The 18958-nt window shown below is 43.8% G+C and overlaps 1 protein-coding gene across 1 annotated transcript in view; it reads left to right on the plus strand.

Annotated features, from left to right (window-relative positions):
* IRAK2 (interleukin 1 receptor associated kinase 2) overlaps positions 1-18958 on the plus strand; it is a 61600-nt gene that overhangs the window by 31165 nt on the left and 11477 nt on the right. Inside the window, exons 4-10 of the mRNA XM_041764268.1 lie at positions 591-715; positions 3041-3235; positions 3320-3384; positions 5701-5815; positions 8000-8109; positions 9961-10156; positions 13153-13215. Of these exons, the coding sequence (XP_041620202.1) occupies positions 591-715; positions 3041-3235; positions 3320-3384; positions 5701-5815; positions 8000-8109; positions 9961-10156; positions 13153-13215 (869 nt within the window). The remainder of the gene's footprint in view (positions 1-590; positions 716-3040; positions 3236-3319; positions 3385-5700; positions 5816-7999; positions 8110-9960; positions 10157-13152; positions 13216-18958) is intronic.

Consider the following 18958-nt stretch of genomic DNA (forward strand, 5'->3'; position numbering starts at 1 on the left):
TGTGATGGAGTTTTCTGGAAGACGGGCTCCATAGCTGATCACCTGTGTCCTTCACTGCTCCTTGTGTGGGAGGTGGGACATGCAGGGTTTGGAAATCCCATGGATTCCCATTTGAATTGTGGCTCTGCCCCTTATTGGGTGTGCGGCTCTAGGCAAGTAGCTACTACCTGCAGTGCTTCCATTTCTTTACCCGCCAAATGGGAATCATATATAGAACCAGCCCAAGGGGCAGCCCCTAGTGACACAGCGGTTTGGCGCTGCCTGCAGCCTGGGGTGTGATCCTGGAGACCTGGGATTGAGTCCCGCGTTGGGCTCCCTGCATGGAGCCTGCTTCTCCCTCTGCCTGTGTCTCTGCCTCTCTCTCTCTCTCTGTGTGTGTGTCTCATGAATGAATGAATAAAATCTTAAAAAAAAAAAAAAAAAACAGCCCAGGGATGGGGCTGTCATAGAGCATCACTGAGGTAACTAGAGAGGAGCGTGCAGGCTGGCAGCTGGGGGTGTCAGGAAGTAGCAGGTGTTGTGTTTGTAGAGTGACTGAGAAACTGGTGTGGGAACTGGTTGAGGACCCCTCCTGTCTTACTCCTTTCCAGGACATGGCCAGACCCATGAGCCCTCCTTTCCAGGGCCTGCTCCAGCCAGAACCAACCTCCTACCTCCTTCTGCAGATGCCCCTCATTCCTTAAAAAGCGATGTTCCTGTTTCATCTAATTCAAAGGTAAACCCCACCCCCAAGTGATCCCCACTCCCCCCAGCTTGTGGTTCTTGCCCAAAAATGCAATGTATTAGGGCACCTGGCTGGCTCAGTCAGTAGAGCTTGCAGCTCTTGATCTCAGAGTTGCGAGTTCAAGCCCTACATTGTGTATAGAGATTATTTGTTTTTAAAAAAGATTTTATTTATTTATTCATGAGAGACACAGAGAGATGGGGGGAGAGAGGCAGAGACACAGGCAGAGGGAAAAGCAGGCTCCACGTAGGGAGCCCAATGTGGGACTCGATCCCAGGTCTCCAGGATTACACCCTGGGCAAAGGCGGTGCTAAACTGCTGAGCCACCCAGGCTGCCCTATGTATGGAGATTACTTAAATGAATAAACATTAAAAAAAAAAAAAAAGCAATGTATTGGAACCAATTTGGAGGCTAGGGTTTAGGGGAATGAAGGAGAAAGGTGAGTCATGGAATTACTCTAAGCTTCTAAGACTAAATGCAAGCTAGTGAAGCCCAGGCTTGGGATGGGAGTGACTGGAGACAGTGCACTTTACATGAATACATGTTTGTAATGAGATTTTCCATTATTTGTGTTTAAATGAGAGCTGATACATAGCATCCTTCTGCCCGCAAAGTATATTGGTTACATTTATACTAAGTCATTTGCTTACAAACCACCTCTGTTCTAACCTTTTTTCCACATAATATGTCTGAGTTATCTTGAATTTTCTTTTTTTAAAAGATTTTATTTATTTATTTGACAGAGAAAGAGCATGAGCAGGCGTAGAAACAAGGGGAGAGGGAGAAGCAGGCTCCCCACTGAGCAGGGAGCCTGATTCGGAGCTCTGTCTCAGGACCCTGGGATCATGACCTGAGCCAAAATCAGATGCTTAACTGACTAAACCACCCAGGCACCCTGTTATCCTGAATTTTCAATGACTTGGGTCCAGAGCCACATATGACTTTTGTGGCACTTTTGCATTCATGTGCCTTTTCTTTCCTTCATTAAAAAAAGTTAAAGATTATATTTTACAATTGTATTGGCACAAACATGAATGCAATCCAAGCTGGATTAAAAATTAAAACATTTTCTTTGACTCTAAAAGTTCATTTTTGTTCTTCTGACTTTAAAAGAAATCAAAAAGTTTTTGTGGGCCTCTAAAAGTGTCCTGGGCAGGGTGCCTTGAGGAAAAGCCGATGCTATATGGGTCTGGTTAATGAAGTTCTTCCATAGAGGAGATGGGCACTTAAGCATGGGTTTTGGGTTTTGTTTTTTAATAATTAATAATTTTCTAAGACAATTTAATAATTGGGAGAATGATCATGGTATAATGTTAAGTAAGAACACCAGAAATCAAAACTGTGTATGGCATGATCCCAATTTTAAAAATAAATCTTGTATTTCTAATTTACAAGAAATGGGTTAAACTTAAAATTTTTTTAAAGATTTTTTTTCAATTTTTAAAGATTTTATTTATTTATTTATTCATTAGAGAGAGAGAGAGAGAGAGAGAGAGAGAGAGAGAGAAAGGCAGAGACACAGGCAGAGGGAGAAGCAGGCTCCATGCAGGGAGCCTGACATGGGACTTGATCCTGGGTCTCCAGGATCAGCCCCTGGGTTGAAGGCAGCTCTAAACTGCTGAGCCACCCAGGCTGCCCTGGGTTAAACTTTAATAGCAGTTCAGTGGGTAATGGGATCATGGATGGTTTCTTCCCCTCTAATTTTCTAAAATAGTCTATAAGCATATATAATATACAGCTTTAAAATGTTGTACATTTTATTTTTGTACACCTATTTTTAAAAAGGTACACAGAAATAAAGTATTACTGAAATAAAGCTGCTTTTCATAAGTTCACACAGAATTGCATTTGATTATGTGAACCTAGATCCTGCTTCCTGCCATGTACACCATGTATAGGACCAGGGGCACCAGTTCAGCCATTGGCCGGTTGCATGACCTCACCTTAGCTCCCTGACCTCTGTGGTTCTCACTTTTGTAAACTGGGGGGAAAAAAAACAAAACAGAAAAATCCAACCATGTGCCAGGAATATTCACATTTTAGTTCATCTTCAGGATTACCCTCCAGAGTACTATTGATATCTTCACTTTTGCTGCTGAGGAAATTCAGGCTCAGAGAGGTTATTTACCCAAGGTCAGAGAGCTAGTTAGAGGCAGAGCTGGGATTTGAGCTGGTCCTACCCATGTCCTATTTCTCCTCACTGGACAAGATGAACTTCTCCACCCCTTTAGCTCTGATAATCTAAGATTCCCTGAGACAGTAGGGAAAAAAATATTTTCCATATTATTCTCCATCTCTTCTCCTTGCATTCCCAGGACTTTAGCACCTCTATTCCTAAGCAGGAAACACTTTTGAGCCTGGCTGGAGACAGCCTTTTCTGGAGTGAGACAGACGTGGTCCAAGCAACTGATAACTTCAACCAAAACTATAAAATCAGTGAGGGGAACTTTGCTGACATCTACAAAGGGCAAAAACATGGCACGCTATTCGTCTTCAAGAAGCTCAGAGAGGCAAGCACTTCTTGGTTTCTTGTAAGGGGGTGGAGGCTGTATGGGTGAGGCTGGATTTTCATGTTTCATTGTCTTTTCCCACAGACAGCCTACTCAGGTCCAGGATCGATTGAAAAATTCTTCCAGGCAGAGGTACAAATTTGTCATAGGTGAGCTTCCCCTTTGGAAAATAATTTGTTTGATAGGGTGACAGCTACCCTTTCTATAATGCTTCCTGTGTGCTGGGCATATCTTAAGTACTCCATATGTATAAATTCATTTAATCCTTATAAGAACCTTGTAACATAGCTACTGTTATCAGCACTGTTTTGCATGTGGGCAGATTGAGGCCCAGAGAGACCAAGTGTCTTGTCTAAGATCGTCCAGCTAGTAGGTGGCAGAGCTGGAATTTGAATCTAGGTTGGTCTGGCTTCATAGTCCATCCTTTTTCTGTGTAGCAACTTATATGTGTAGATTAGAATTATCAAAGAACCTTGGTTTACTTGGCCCAGCTCCTACCTTCCAGGGTGGAAGAAATCTGTTTCTATCCCATGTTTTGAGATGGGCAGAGATGTACTGTTTCTAACTGTAATGGCAAATCCACCTTAAAATGGTATTGTTCTGGAGCAGGAGTTGGCAAATGATAACTCATGGGCCAGATCTGGATGTGCCTGTGTTTGTATGGTCTATTAAGAATGGGTTCTCTATTTTCAAATGGTTGAAAAAAAATAGTAAGAGTATTTCATGACACATGAAAAGTCATGAAATTCAAATTTAAGTGTCCATAATAAAGTTTCATTGGAATACAGCCACATGTAATTATTTCTGTATTCTCTATGGCTGTTTTTGTATGATAGTGTACAATAAAGTCTTGAGTAATAAAGATCTTTAAAAGTCATCCTCAAACCCGCTCATTTTACAGAAGGGGAAACTGAGGCTGAGAAGGGAAGTGAGCCTGCCTGTCCCAGAGCTGGTGGGGGACTGGGAAAGAGAACAGGAAGGACCTGGGGAGACTTGTTCTGGCTCTGCCGTCTCTGACTGATGAATTTGACAATGGCATATTGGGCACCTGTCAGGTGCTGGATGCCAGCTGTCATTCAACCTTGGCAAGCTGGGTTTCCTCTGTCAGCATGCAGCCTTGAGTGAGGAATGCATGATTATTGTGGAGCATCTTAAGAAATAAAGTATATCATAAATAAGAAAATAGAAACCACTTGTTTTCCATAGCACCTACAAATAACCACTCCTGTTAGTATTTTGATATATTTTCTTTACTGTTTTCTCTATTCATACGTGTGTATGAATAAACACACACATATTTCATAAAAAATGAAAGTATAATTCCCCTTTCCATTTTGGCAAAGTGCCTTCCAGGACTTGGCAGACACTCCATTCATTGATTGGACAAATGCGAGTTGTCAAGGCTTTTTTGCTTTTTTTTTTTTTTTTTTTGGCTCTAGGATGAATACATATCCCCTGCCTAGGGAAAGTTTATGGTCTAGGAGAGACTGAGCGTAAATGACTCTCAAGAGTGTGAAAAGTACTGTAGGATGGCCTGGGGGGCGAGGGAGTGGAGGAGGGCAGGCGAGCTGGGGCAGGAGGCCATTCTAATAGTCTCATGGAGCATCTATCAGGGTCTGACTCAAGGCAGAGGAAGGAGGAATGAAGGGGACTTTTGGAAAGCTATTTATGACGGTGAGTGCTGACTAATTAGATGGGAGAGATAAGGAGGTTTCCAGGAAACTGCATGGAGACTGCAAAGTTACCCTTTGCTGAGATAACAACTGGGCACAGAAGCAGGTTTGGGGCTTGTTGAGTCTAGGGTGTTCACCTGGAGCATCAGGATGCAAGTAGACATTCAGGTCTAGAGCTTGGGAAGGGGATGCAATGGGAGGTTTGAGGGCATTCCTCATAGAGGTGGGAGATACCTGGAGACACAGCTTCTAAAACAAGATGATGAGCTGAGCTAGGATACTTAGCTTTCAGAGGAAGGCAAAGGAGGAGGATTATAGTGAAAAGGGCCAAGAAAGAGCCATCAGAGATGTAGGAAGAGTCAGGAGGAAACAGTGACTCAGAACCTAGCAGAAGAGGATTTCAGGGAAGAACCCAGTCCTGAGAGTCAAACAGACCTGCGATCTACTCCTGCCTTCACTGCTTACTGGTTGTGACTGTGAGCAAGTTTGTTAACTTTTAAGCCTTTTTAAGTTTCCAGAAGATGGGATGGTTTAGGTATTATGTGCTGCAAGGCAGCAAGGCAGGATAAATTTGAGCTCCTTGACCTCAAGCTTACTGAAGACAGGCAGTTTTCATCTCTCTACCCTGGGGCTGGGACCCTCAGGGGTCAGAGCATTTGGTACCTGGGAAGTCATTGATGGCCTCACTGGGGTAGAAGGTGTAGAAGAAAGGTGGAGAGGTGAGGAAGTGGAGCAGTCTTTGTTTATTCTCTCTGTCTGACTCCTCACCTCTGTACTCATACTTGATTTCAGATGCTGCCACCCCAACATCTTACCTCTGCTGGGCTTCTGCACTGGAAATCAGCTTTACATCTTGATCTACCCATACATGGCAAATGGTTCTTTACAGGACAGACTCCAGGGTCAGGTAAGGGGCTGGTTCATGGTCAGAGATTAGGACCAGGTAACACGCAGTTAGGGACTCAAGGTTCAAGGACTTCCAGAAGGGAGAGGGGCTGTCCAGAGAGAAGTTAGGCTGGGATTGATAAGATCTGGCTAAACATCTTCAGATAAGAACCTATGAAAAATTATTTTTTAATTTTTTAATTTTTTAAAGATTTTATTTTTTCATGATACACTCAGAGAGAGAGAGAGAGAGAGAGAGAGAGAGAGAGAGGCAGAGTGACAGGCAGAGAGAGAAGCAGGCTCCATGCAGGGAGCCTGACATGGGACTTGATCCCGGGACTCCAGGATCACACCCCAGGCTGAAGGCAGGCGCTGAACCGCTGAGCCACCCAGGCTGCCGCTGAAAAATTATTTGACAAGAGGCATCTCATTTAAGTCAAGAGCAAAAGTATTCATGACACTAATTTTATTTAACATTGTTCTGAAGGTGCTAGTCAATGCAATAGGACAAAAAAATAATTAAGAGATAAAGAGTATGCAGAAGTGGAAGCAAATTTTTATTTGCTAAACATGCTATTCTATTATATATCTTTTTGCTTGTGTATTTATGGGCTATTTCTGGAAAGACACAAAAAACTGGTGCCTTGGCTGTCTCTGTGGAAGTGAATGAGGTAGCTGGAGCACAGGGCAGGAGAGAAACTTTTGCTATATACCCCTTTGTACCTTTCACATATTATAGCATGTGAGTATCATACCTATTAAAATTACAGTTTTAAAAACAAAGCTCCTTCCCATAAAATCCTCAAATAAGGGGAAACACTTATTCCACGAGACAATTACTGCTTCCATAACAGAGACCAAAGCAGTTACTCATGGTATGATAATGATTGTTAGATTTGTTGCACTCTTGTGGTGTGTGAGACACCATGATAAAAGCTTTACACATGTCCCCTCAAGGCCTTGCTACAACTCAAGATGTATCCCCTGTTTTCTAAAAGAGGAGTCTCTGGCACAGAGAGGCAAAGTGACGTGCCCAAAGGAACACAGCTGACAAGTGTCAGGGCTGGAATTTAAACAGTGTTTCTGTGGCTCTAGATTTCAGAGTTTTGTTTTGTTTTGTTTTATTAAAGATTTTTTTATTCATGAGAGAGAGAGAGAGAGAGGCAGAGACACAGACAGAGGGAGAAGCAGACTCCCTGTGGGAGAAGCAGCCTTACGCGGGACTCAATCCCAGGACCCCGGGATCACGACCTGAGCCGAAGGCAGATGCTCAGCCACTGAGCCACCCAGCCATCCCTAGATTTCAGACTTTTTGAAAAGAAATCTGTTAGCAAAGCCAGTTCTTCAAGGATGTGGAATCTATGATGGGACTTGAAAAATAAGTTGTGACTGATCCTGGAGTTTCAGTCTTAGGACAACAGTGGCAACACCTGGAGGATACTGGGGGCTTTAGCTCACCCCACAATCCCCATCAGCCCCTATGAAATCTCCCAAATACACATAAAATCGGCATAAGGCCCATGTGCTTGGTGTGCTAACACAAGCTCCTTAGCTCTTCTCTCAGCTATCCCCTCCTAGAGGACCCAATTCTAGACGTGCCACTCTATAGACATGATAAAAATAGCTGCAGTTTACTGAGCACCCACTGTGGGGCAGGGACTATGCTAGGGGCATACCGTATACTCATATACTATATACTCCATACCATATCCTCCTGGAATCCTTAGAGCAATCCTAAAGAAGCATAGAGGGACACCTGGGTGGCTCAGCGGTTGAGCGTCTTACCTTTGGCTCAGGGCGTGATCCAGGGTCTGGGGATCGAGTCCCATATTAGGCTCCCTGCATGGAGCCTGCTTCTCCCTCTGCCTATGTCTCTCTCTCTCTTTCTCTCTCTCTGAGTCTCTCATGAATAAATAAAATCTTTAAAAAAAATAAAGAAGCAGAGATTAACATTTCCATTTTATAACTGAAGAAGAAACCAAGGCTCAGAGACGTTATGTATCTTTTCTAAAGTCACACAGCTAGTGCATGTGTGAGCTGGGATATACAACTAGATCTTCTGAGGTCAAAAGTGGTGCCCTGCCAGCACACCATGCCGGCCGAGCCCTGTTGCAGAGGATGTGAAGGCTGGAGGAGAGACTGGAGCTCGTTGGGACTTTGAAAAGGCATAGGTGTGACTGTTTTTCCCCCTTTTCCTTTTACTTAGGATGGTTCGGAGCCCCTCCTCTGGCCCCAGCGTGCCAGCATCTGCTCCGGGCTGCTTCGTGCTGTGGAGCACCTGCATGGCTTGGGGATCATCCACGGCAATGTCAAGAGGTGAGGGGAGTAGGCTGGACCTGTGCTGTAGGGCCAAGCCACACACATTCCTCCGCCCCTTCCTCTCCCTTCTCTTTGGATCTCTCTCCCCACCTCACCTGCCTTGAGGCTCTTCTTTCTTTCTCTTTTATTCCTGCAGAAATCAGTGTTTCTGCTGCCCTCACACATTGCCCACCTGTCACCAAGTGATTTCCCAGTGAGTACCCCACACTCCTGAGGTCTTTTACTCCCAACCCAGCAGCTGGTCTGGACCCAGTCCTTGAGCTTTGGGTTAAGCCCCCTAGGATTTTGAGCTCCTCACTCAGAGTCTTCTTGGAGACCCATCCCCTGCTTATGTATATGTATCTGTTGGCAAAAGCAACTTGTGTCAGGGAAGCTTCCTACAGGGTATGCGTGCAGCCCAGTGTCTCAGCACCATGCTCCCAAGATCAAGAGAGCCCTGTCTGCGGACTGGCAGCATGGGGAGAGATTCTAGAAGATATCAGAAAATCTGGCAAAACTGACATTGAAACCATAGAACTGTACTGCCTCAAAGTTCTCTTTTTGGCAAATGGAAGCCCTGTCCTCTTTGTTTCTCCCTGATTTTTGTTTGATTGCACAAACAATTGTAATTGTGAGAAAGGAAATGAAAGGGAGAGAGGTCATTCTGGCCCTGGTGCCCTGATTCATCACCTGGCCTCCATTTCTTCAATCCCTGCCTACACAGATGTCTTAGCCCTAAGGGAGCACTATTACCTTGTTACCAATTCATATTTTGTCTCTTCCCCCTTTATTTAAATAAGGCAAATATTTTCTCATGTTGCATGCCATTATTTTTAGTGACATTTTAGTTTTCCATTGAAGGGACTGGCCCATAATTTACCACTCCTAATAGTGGATACTGGAACTGATGTCTATTTTTTAAAAAATTTATTTAATTATTCATGAGAGATACACAGAGAGAGGCAGAGACATAGGCAGAGGGAGAAGCAGGTTCCCTGCAGGGAGCCTGATGCGGGACTCGATCCCTTGGCCCCAGGATCATGACCTGAGCCAAGGGCAGATGCTCAACAACTGAATCACCCAGATGTCCCAGTGTTGATTTTTTGTAAAAGATGTATTTCTCTATTTGAGGTGAGGAGGGGCAGAGGGTGAGGGAGAGAATCCCAAACCAACTCTGTACTGAGTGCAGAGCCTGACATGGGGCTTGATCCCAGGACTCTGATATCACAACCTGAGCCAAAACCAGGAGTCGGATGCTTAACCAATTGCACCAGCCAGGCGCCCCGAAGTCTTTTTTAAACAACTATTTAGGGTCAATTGGGTTATTTTTACATATGTAACTTAGCTGTTTTCCTGTTTGTTGTTTGTTTTTTCCTTTGAAGTACTTTCTGAGAGTGTTTACTCCCACAGGTTAGATGCCAGAGGTCCTAGAATGTTTTTATTGCTCCTCCTATTCTCCATGATCTGGGCAGGACCAGTCACAAGGGATGGTGGCTTGGGTTAGTTGGGCCAGAGCTGGGGGTCAGAAGAGTTTCAGAAGGGACCACACCTGCATAGCCCATGGGCCTGGCAAGCTGAGGTTGCTGGGGGTTTGCCATCTGTGGGGGCCAGGAAGGCCATACACCAAATGCCATTCCTGGGGCAACACAACTCATCTTAGCTCCATCCTTATTTGCAGGTGGGAGTGGGTTCTCACTCTTTTCCCTTGTTAGAACTGGCTCAGAAAATCCAGACTGAAGGTCTAAAGTGACTCTGAACCTGCAGGGACAGATGCTGCTTATTGTGAATTCGTATTCTGAAAGGGTCTCCATGGCAACCTCTTCTTGTCCAGCTCAAAATAAGAAATCCTCTCTGCTTTCTTTTCCACAGCTCCAATGTTTTGCTTGACCAAAACTTCATCCCCAAGCTGGCTCATCCAATAACTCACCTGTGTTCTGACAACAAAAGGTCAAAATACACCATGATGAAGACTCACCTTTTCCAGGCCTCAGCTGCATATCTGCCAGAAGATTTCATCAGAGTGGGGCAGCTGACAAAACGAGTGGACATCTTTAGTTGTGGAATAGTAAGAGCCTCCTTTTCTGCTTGGATGTGGGCCTCTACTGATTTGTCCGTCCCACAGTTTCTTTGTAAGCAGAAGATAGAGAAGAGGCCCCTAGATATATTCCATCAAAGTATAGTAGGGAGACGTCTGGGTAGCTCAGTGGTTGAGCGCCTGCCTTTGGTCAGGTCATGATCCTGGGGTCCTGGGATTGAGTCCCGCATCAGGCTCCCTGTAGGGAGTCTGCTTCTCCCTCTGCCTATGTCTCTGCCTCTCTCTGTGTGTCTCTCATGAATAAATAAATAATCTTAAAAAAAAAAAAGAAGTACAATAGGGGTTGGCAAACTATGGCCCAGGGCATATTTTCTACAGCCTATAACTAAGAATAGTTCTTATATTCATAAAAGGTTTAATAATACTTATAATAAGAGAAAAATATGTGCAGTGCTTGGGTGGCTCAGTAGATTAAGCATCTGACTTCGGCTCAGGTCATGATCTCCGGGGCCTGGGATTGAGCTTCATGTTGGGCTCTGCACTTAGCAGGGGGTCTGCTTCTCCCTCTCCTGCCCCTCCCCGCTTGCACGTGTGCTCTCTCTCAAATAAATAAAATCTTTAAAAGAAGAATATGTGACAAAGACTTGGTTTGTGACCCACAAAGCCTAAAATATTTACTGTCTAGCCTGTAGAAAAGTTTGCCAACCCTTGAAGTATAGCTACCCATGAGTGTCCAGTTTCTAGTAGATTTCTTATTTCCCTATTTCCCAGCCAGCCATCTAATTGTCTATCCAGTTGTCTGTTCCTCTTTGTCCATCCATCTGTGCAGTCATATATATTTTTTAAAGATTTTATTTACTTATTTGAAAGAGAGCAAGTGAATGAGAGTAGGTATAAGCAGGGGGAGGGGCAGAGGGAGAGCGCTATACCCTGCACGTATCAAGATGATGATGATGATGATGACGACGACGATGATGATGACAATGATGATGATTGTGGTGGTGGTTAGTATTCCTAACTCCACACCTCACTCTTGATTTTTGTTTACCCCTATTTATTTATTTATATGTGTGTGTGTGTGTGTGAGAGAGAGAGAGAGAGAGGTTGAGCACACAGAGGGGAGAGGAAAGAATCTTTTTTTTAAAAAATATTTTATTTATTTATTCATGAGTGACGGGGCGGGGGGGGGGGCGGGGGGGGCGGGTAGTGCAGAGACACAGGCAGAGGGAGAAGCAGGCTCCTTGCAGGGAGCCGGATGCGGGACTTGATCCCAAATCCCGGATCGTGACCTGAGCCAAAGGCAGGCGCCCAACCATCGAGCCACCCAGGCATCCCATCCTTGACTTTTCAACTCAGCTCTTGATATAACAATTTTAAAAATTAATTTATTCATTTTATGTCCACTGGCTCCCTTCACTCTTTCTCAGCCCTGCTTCTAACTGGTATATGACTTTGAACTCTGGTTCCTCCTGTTGGGAACACTTCATTTCTGTGTTGTTGGGTTTTTTTGTTTTGTTTTGGTTTCGGTTTTTTTGGTGAGCACTAAATGACCTCTTTAAAAGGTTCAGCACAGAGCCTGCCCATAGAAGGGGCAGAAGGAATGTCTGTTTATTCATTTCCTCTTCTTCCCTCCCTTCCTGGCAGGAACTAGCTGGGAATCCCTTTTCAGTTTGCTCCCATCCACTTGCTATTGGGGTGCCCTCTGCTGCCCCCTCCTGGCCACTGCCAGTGCCTGATGAACCCCGGAGGCTCTTCCTCTGGGGTGGAGGGAGGTGGGATTTCTTGGCAGTAGAGTGACTGTATTCTGACTTGCCTTCTGGGAGGTTGGGGGAGAGAGATTTGAAACTAAGGGTGGCGGACTCACCCCCTTATATTCATAGCCAGTAGACCACCATTTGCCAGGTAAGGATACAGGCTCAGATTTTAGGCACTTGCCTGAAGATCACATAAGTGATTAAGGGAGAGAGAATTTGAACCCAGGCAGGCGGGTCTGACTGTAGAGCTCTTAACCATTATGCTCTTATCTCTGCTGAGAATTTCTGTTCAAAGCAGGTTTCCCCTTTATTTAAAAAGACATATCATGGTTTGTCAATGTTGTGGTGTCTCACACTGGTGTAGAGCTATGCTCCTTCTATGATGGGTGAATTAATGAACAAATCATGTTAATAAAGGCCTAGGATGAAAAATGCTATAGATATTGCTGAGACTTTCTGTGTAGAATAGAATGTACATGAATTCCTCCTTTTCCTGAGATTGACGTAGCGATGTCTGCTTACTGTTTTTGGTGGGTTTCTAAATGAAATGATCTTTAATATATAGTGTGTATGTGGGGGGGGGTGCCTGGGTGGCTCAGATGGTTAAGTGTCTGCCCTCAGTTCAGGTGATGATCTCAGGATCCTGGGATCAAACCCTGCATTGGGCTCCTAGGTCAGCCGGGAGTCTGCTTCTCCCTCTACCTCTGCCCCTTCCCTCTGCTTGTGCTCTCTCTGTCTCTCTCTCTCTCTTGAATGAATAAATAAAATCTTAAAAAAATAAAATATAGTATATGTGTAGATATGTGTGTATATAGAAAAATGTATATATGTGTATGTATATATACACATTTATATATAGATATATGCGTATTTAAATATACAGATTGACTATGTACATATTTATATATATTTATATGTAAATATGTAATATAGATATACATAGACATTTAAAACTGATGGTAATATGTACCCATCATAGAAGGAGCACATGTTTGGTTTCCATCCTCCCTGACTTGCTGTTCATTCAAACCTTCTGCTAGCAGCTGGGTGATGCGTTTAGTTGGAGGAAGTTTTTTTTTTTTTTTTTTGGAGGAGGTATTTAGTGATATTCTCACATTCCCAATTTTGGGCAAGTGTTTGTACAGTCAAATGGCAGAACCAGGCTTGGAGCTCAATCTTTGTTACTAAGAAGAATCATCGCTCTTGGCCAGAGTCTCCTGCCTGACCTTTTGCATGAGTATCTGAACCGTGCTAACTGCATGTTCTTTCCAGGTGCTAGCTGAGGTCCTCACCGGCATCCCTGCAATGGATAACAACCGAAGCCCTGTTTACCTGGTAAGGGAACCAGTCACTTCTGGCTCATGGCTACTGCTGGAAACGGGGCAGGGAGGTGTCGGGAGGACAGGGATCTTCACTCTACCCATTTTACAGATGGTTATGAGGTCTCAGTCTAGGGTTTGATTTGCAAAGTAACCTTAACCTCTCCTCCCCTTATCAGCCAGCCAACAGTTACTTTTTTAATGTTAAGAGAATTTAGAATGTTTAGGGGAAACCCATTTTTTCTCTTCTCTTTACATATCCTGCAATCAAATAGGATTTGTCTTCAAGTTGGTAAAACTGGGCCCTCTTTTTTTTTTTTGAGATTTTATTTATTCATGAGAGACAGAGAGAGAGAGAGAGAGAGAGAGAGAGAAAGAGGCAGAGACACAGGCAGAGGGAAAAGCAGGCTCCATGCAGGGAGCCCAATGTGGGACTCGATTCCGGGACTCCAGGATCACGCTCTGGGCCGAAGGCAGGCGCTAAACTGCTGAGTCACCCAGGCATCCCCAAAAGTAGGCCTTCTTAAATGGGTTTCTATAATAAAAAACAAAGATTTTCATTTTGTAGGTTCAAAGATTTATCACACACACACACACACACACACACACACACACACATAGTATCATTTCAAAAATATAACTGCCTTCTCCTTCTGCCCCTCCCACTGCTCCTCCTCTCTTGCTTACTCTCTTTCTCTCTCAAATAAATAACTAAAATCTTTTAAAAGGGGAGGGCACGTGGGTGGCTCAGTTAAGCATCTGCCTTTGGCTCAGGTCATATCCCAGGATCAGCCCCATGTCAGGATTCCTGCTCAGCAGGGAGTCTGCTTCTCCCTCTGCGCCCCCGCCCCACCCCATTCCTTCTCTCTCTTGCTCACACTCTCTCTCCCTCAAATGAATAAATAAAATCTTTAAAAAATATGTACAGCAGAGCTAGATTCTGTATTTGGCACTTTACATATATTATCTTTCTAAGATATTACAAAATCCCCCTGAAATTGATAGGGTGGGATTTGAATCCACGTCTCCTGCAGAGTTCCAAATCCTGTGAAAGCTCTACTACCCTTCATCAGTTTGAGAGGAAGCATCTTTCCAGACTCGTGTTGAGGCCATTGGAACAACCGGCTTTTTTGTGACTGGGTCCCCAAAACATCCCCTGGCCCCCGGAGTGGGGAGTGAAGGCCTTCCCATACAGGGAAAGCCCCAGATATTACAAAGAGGTGGGTTTCAGCACCTCAGATGTAGTTTCAGGCAGTTTGAGGTGGTTTCTCCTAGTCTGACAGTTTTCTTGAGATGAATTCCCTGATAGTCCTGAGTCTCCCTGGATGAATGTCACATGAGAAGTCCTTTGAGATACTTATGTGAAATTTCCTAAAAGGCATTTTTGTTCATGGTTTCTGAAGATGCAGAGGAATGGGCTCCTGGTTGGCTCAGTCAGTGAAGTATGTGACTCTTGACCTTAGGATCATGAGTTCAAGCCCTATGTTGGGTGTACAGTTTACTGAAAAAAAATGTAGAGGATATAATTTTTTTAAAATCTTAATTAAGGGATCCCTGGGTAGCTCAGCGGTTTAGCGCCTGCCTTTGGCCCAGGGCACAATCCTGGAGTCCCGGGATCGAGTCCCACGTCAGGCTCCCAGCATGGAGCCTGCTTCTCCCTTCTTCTGTGTCTCTGCCTCTCTCTCTCTCTCTCTATCATAAATAAGTAAATCTTAAAAAAAATCTTAATTAAAAAAATTAAGGTTGCGCGTGTAATTAAGATTCAAATCAGAGAGGAAAGCTGCTAACACCTAGTGTGGTCCAGGGAGAGAGGAAGCAGGCCTTTCCTCCACCTTCGGGGGATCTTTTGTGGCCAGTGTTTCCTGAAGTCATTGGGTGGTTTCCATCAGAACTTTTCTTTAAAGATTTATTTATTTGTCAGAGAGAGAGAGAGTATAAGCAGGGGGAGAGGCAGAGGGAGAAGCGGACTCACTGCAGAGCAGGGAGCCCACTGTGGGGCTCTATCCCAGGACCCTGGGGATCGTGACCCAAGCCAAAGGCAGACACTTAACTGAGCCACCCAGATGCCGCTAATGTAGTAATTTCACTTGTACTTAGGAACACACACATATAAGGGAGGAAAGACAGATGGACACGGACATTCATTGTAGCGTTATTTATGTTAGTAAATAGCTGCAAACAAGTAAAATATCTGTCCGTTGGGAGGTGGTTAAGGAAATTACGGTATAATCACATACCATGGAAATTCCATAGATTATAATGATTTATAAATAACTTCATAGGGACGCCTGGGTGGCTCAGTGGTTGATCGTCTGCCTTTGGCTCAGGGCGTGATCCCAGGGTCCTGGGATTGAGTCCCACATCAGGCTCCCTGCATGGAGCCTGCTTTTCCCTCTGCCTGTGTCTCTGCCTCTCTCTCTCTCTCTGTGTTTCTCATGAATAAATAATTAAAATATTTAAAAAAATAACTTCATGAACATAAGTTTATAAATGTTTATAAGAAATGAAGATGAGGGCAGCCCGGGTGGCTCAGCGGTTTAGCGCCGCCTTTGGCCCAGGGCGTGATCCCAGAGACCTGGGATCGGGTCCCACATCAGGCTCTCTGCATGGAGCCTGCTTCTCCCTCTGCCTGTGTCTCTGCCTCTCTCTCTCTGTGTCTCTCATGAATAAATAAATAAAATCTTAAAAAAACAAAAAGAAATGAGGATGAAGTGTACAATGTGATCAATTTTGATCTATGTGTATATCTGTGAAATCATCACTGAGTCAATTTCATCACTGTGCCTACTATCCTAGAAGTTACCTCTTCTCCAGTGAGGTAGATGTGAGGAGAGTAATGTTTCATTGCAAGAATGTGCCACCATTTGTCCACTCACCTGCTAATGGACATTTGGTATATTTCCAGTTTTTGACCATTACATATATAGCTGCTAGGTACTTTTGTGTGTGGGTCTCACTGTGGACACGCGCAATTGTCTCTGTGGAGCTATAATTCATACTTGTGAGATGTACAGAATGGTATGAATTTTGGAAAATGTGGACAGTTATGTAACCACCAACACCACAATCAAGATATGGAATATTTTCATCATTCCAGAAAATTCCCTTGGGCACTTTTTTAGTCAATCCCTTCTTCCCATTTCCTATTCTAATTTCTGGTCATATTGTTCTTTTTCGGAGTATCAGATAAATGGAGTCATGGAGTTTGTACCTGTTTGTTTCAGGCTTATTTCACATAGTGTGGTGCTTTTGAGATTCATCCTTGTTATTGTGTGCACTCATTGTTTACTCCTTTTATTGTTGAGGAGTATTTGTTGTATGTATGTAAGACCACTAGACAAACAGTCCATCAGTTGTTGGACATTTGGGATGCTTCCAGGTTTTGGCATTTCTGAATAAAGCTAACCTAAACACTCCTTTAAAAAAAAAAAGATTTTATTTATTTATTTGAGATAGAGAGTGAAAGTATTAGTGGGGAGGAGGATCAGATGGAGAAGGAGAAGCAGACTGCCCTGTTGAGCAGGGAGCCCAGTGTGGCCCTTGATCCCAGGACCCTGGGATCATGACCTGAGCTGAAAGCAGACACTTAGCTGACTGAACCACCCAGGTGCCCCTAACATAAACATTCTTATTAAAAAAATGAGAAAAACATGTATGTTCTGATAGGGAACTATCTCCAAGTGAAAAAGCAAGTTCAGAACAGCATACAGTTTAGTCCCATCTTTGGTAATAAATAGATGAATGATTAAAAAAAGTCATATCTTATATTTTCTTGTTTATAAATTGGGAATAATTATAGTACTTATCCGTAAGAGGGTTTAGTGAAGGTTAAGTAATATGTACCTAAGACAGTACCCAAAACAGTGACTAGAACATAGTAAGCACTATATGTGTTAGCTATGAATATTACTACTGTGGTTTTACTACCTCTTAAGTAGTTACTTGCCACTGTAATAATTATCATATGTAAATAAACATATAACCAAAATGATTATAGTTATAGACCTCTGTAGCAGAAGGCCTAGGTTAATATAATCCAAACCATTAACAGACGTTACCTTTGGAGAGTGAAAATAAGGAGATAATCTACACATTTGGTTCAGAAAACCCAACCACACTGGGTGGCGATGCCATGGCTCTCTCTTCCCCTTCCCTGGCTTCAGGTATGGCCAGTTCTTGAAAGCCATTTTTGTTATGGACAATTTCAAACATGCACCAAAGTAAAGAGAAGAATGTAAGGAATCTCCATCCATCCATCCCATCAATTGTCAGCATCATTCTTATTTCTTTTGGAACCAAAACACTTTGTGTATGTGTATTTTAAAGCATATCCCAGATTTATGTTATTCCACTCATAATGTATAGTTTTCTTAATTCCTTAATATCATTTAATGTTCATTCCATGTGTAAATTTCCCAAGCTGTCTCAAAAATTGCCTTTTTTTCCCCTTATTCATGAGAGACACAGAGAGAGGGAGAGAGAGAGAGAGAGAGAAGGGCAGAGACACAGGCAGAGGGAGAAGCAGACTCCATGCAGGGAGCCCAACATGAGACTTGATCCCGGGTCTCCAGGATCACGCCCTGGGCCGAAGGCAGGCGGTAAACCGCTGAGCCATCCAGGGATCCCTTAATTGCTTTTTTTTTTTTTAATTTTTATTTATTTATGGTAGTCACACAGAGAGAGAGAGAGAGAGGCAGAGACATAGGCAGAGGGAGAAGCAGGCTCCATGCACCAGGAGCCCGATGTGGGATTCGATCCCAGGTCTCCAGGATCGCGCCCTGGGCCAAAGGCAGGTGCCAAACCGCTGAGCTACCCAAGTGCCCCCTAATTATGTTTCTTATAAATATTTTTTAAAAAATTTAAAAAGGGGTGCCTGTGTGGCAGAGTAGGTTAAGCATCTGACTTTTGGTTTTGGCTCAGGTCTCGATTTTGGGATGGTGGGATCAAGCCCCATGTTGGGCTCCGTGCTCTGCTTGGGATTTTCTCTCTCTCCCCCTCTGCCCCTCCTTTTTTCCCTCCCCTCAATATGTAAATACATCTTTAAAAAATAATTGTTTCTTGAAACTTCTTTTTTGAAGGTTTGTTTTTTTTTTTTAATTTAAGTAATCTCTACGCCCTATGTGGGGCCAGAACTCATGACCTCCAAGACCAAGAGTCACATGCTCTTCTGACTGAGGCAACCAGACACCACTTGAAACTCTTCTGTTCTTTAACTGCACCCTCCCCTGCTTTTTCTTGCCATATATCATTGCATTTTTGCATAAAGTGAGTCATTGGTGCTGTTAGTCTCTCATGTTCTGGGTTTTTATGTCTTTGTGGGTTTTTTTCTTTCTTTAAGACTTTTAAAAGAATTACTTAGAGGGGCATTTTGGTGGCTCAGTGGTTGAGTGTCTGCCTTTGGCTCAGGTCGTGATCCTGGTTCCAGGATTAAGTCCCATATCGGGCTCCCTGCATGGAGCCTGCTTCTCCCTCTGCCTGTGTCTCTGCCTCTCCCTGTGTCTCTCATGAATAAATAAATAAAATCTTAAAAAATATATTAATAGGGAGAGAGAGAGAAAGCGCACATGTGTGAGTTGGGGAAGGGGCAGAAGCAGAGAGAGAGAGAACATCTGAAGCAGACTCCATGCCAAACATGGAGCCCGGCTAGGAGCTCAATCTCATTACCCTGAAATCACGACCTGAGCCAAAACCAAGAGTCCAGACACTCAACTGACTGAGCTACTTAGCTCCCTTCCCTCCTTGTGGTGTTCTTAACTTGT

The sequence above is a fragment of the Vulpes lagopus genome, chromosome 7, assembly GCF_018345385.1.
Source record: "Vulpes lagopus strain Blue_001 chromosome 7, ASM1834538v1, whole genome shotgun sequence".
NCBI lineage: Eukaryota > Metazoa > Chordata > Mammalia > Carnivora > Canidae > Vulpes > Vulpes lagopus.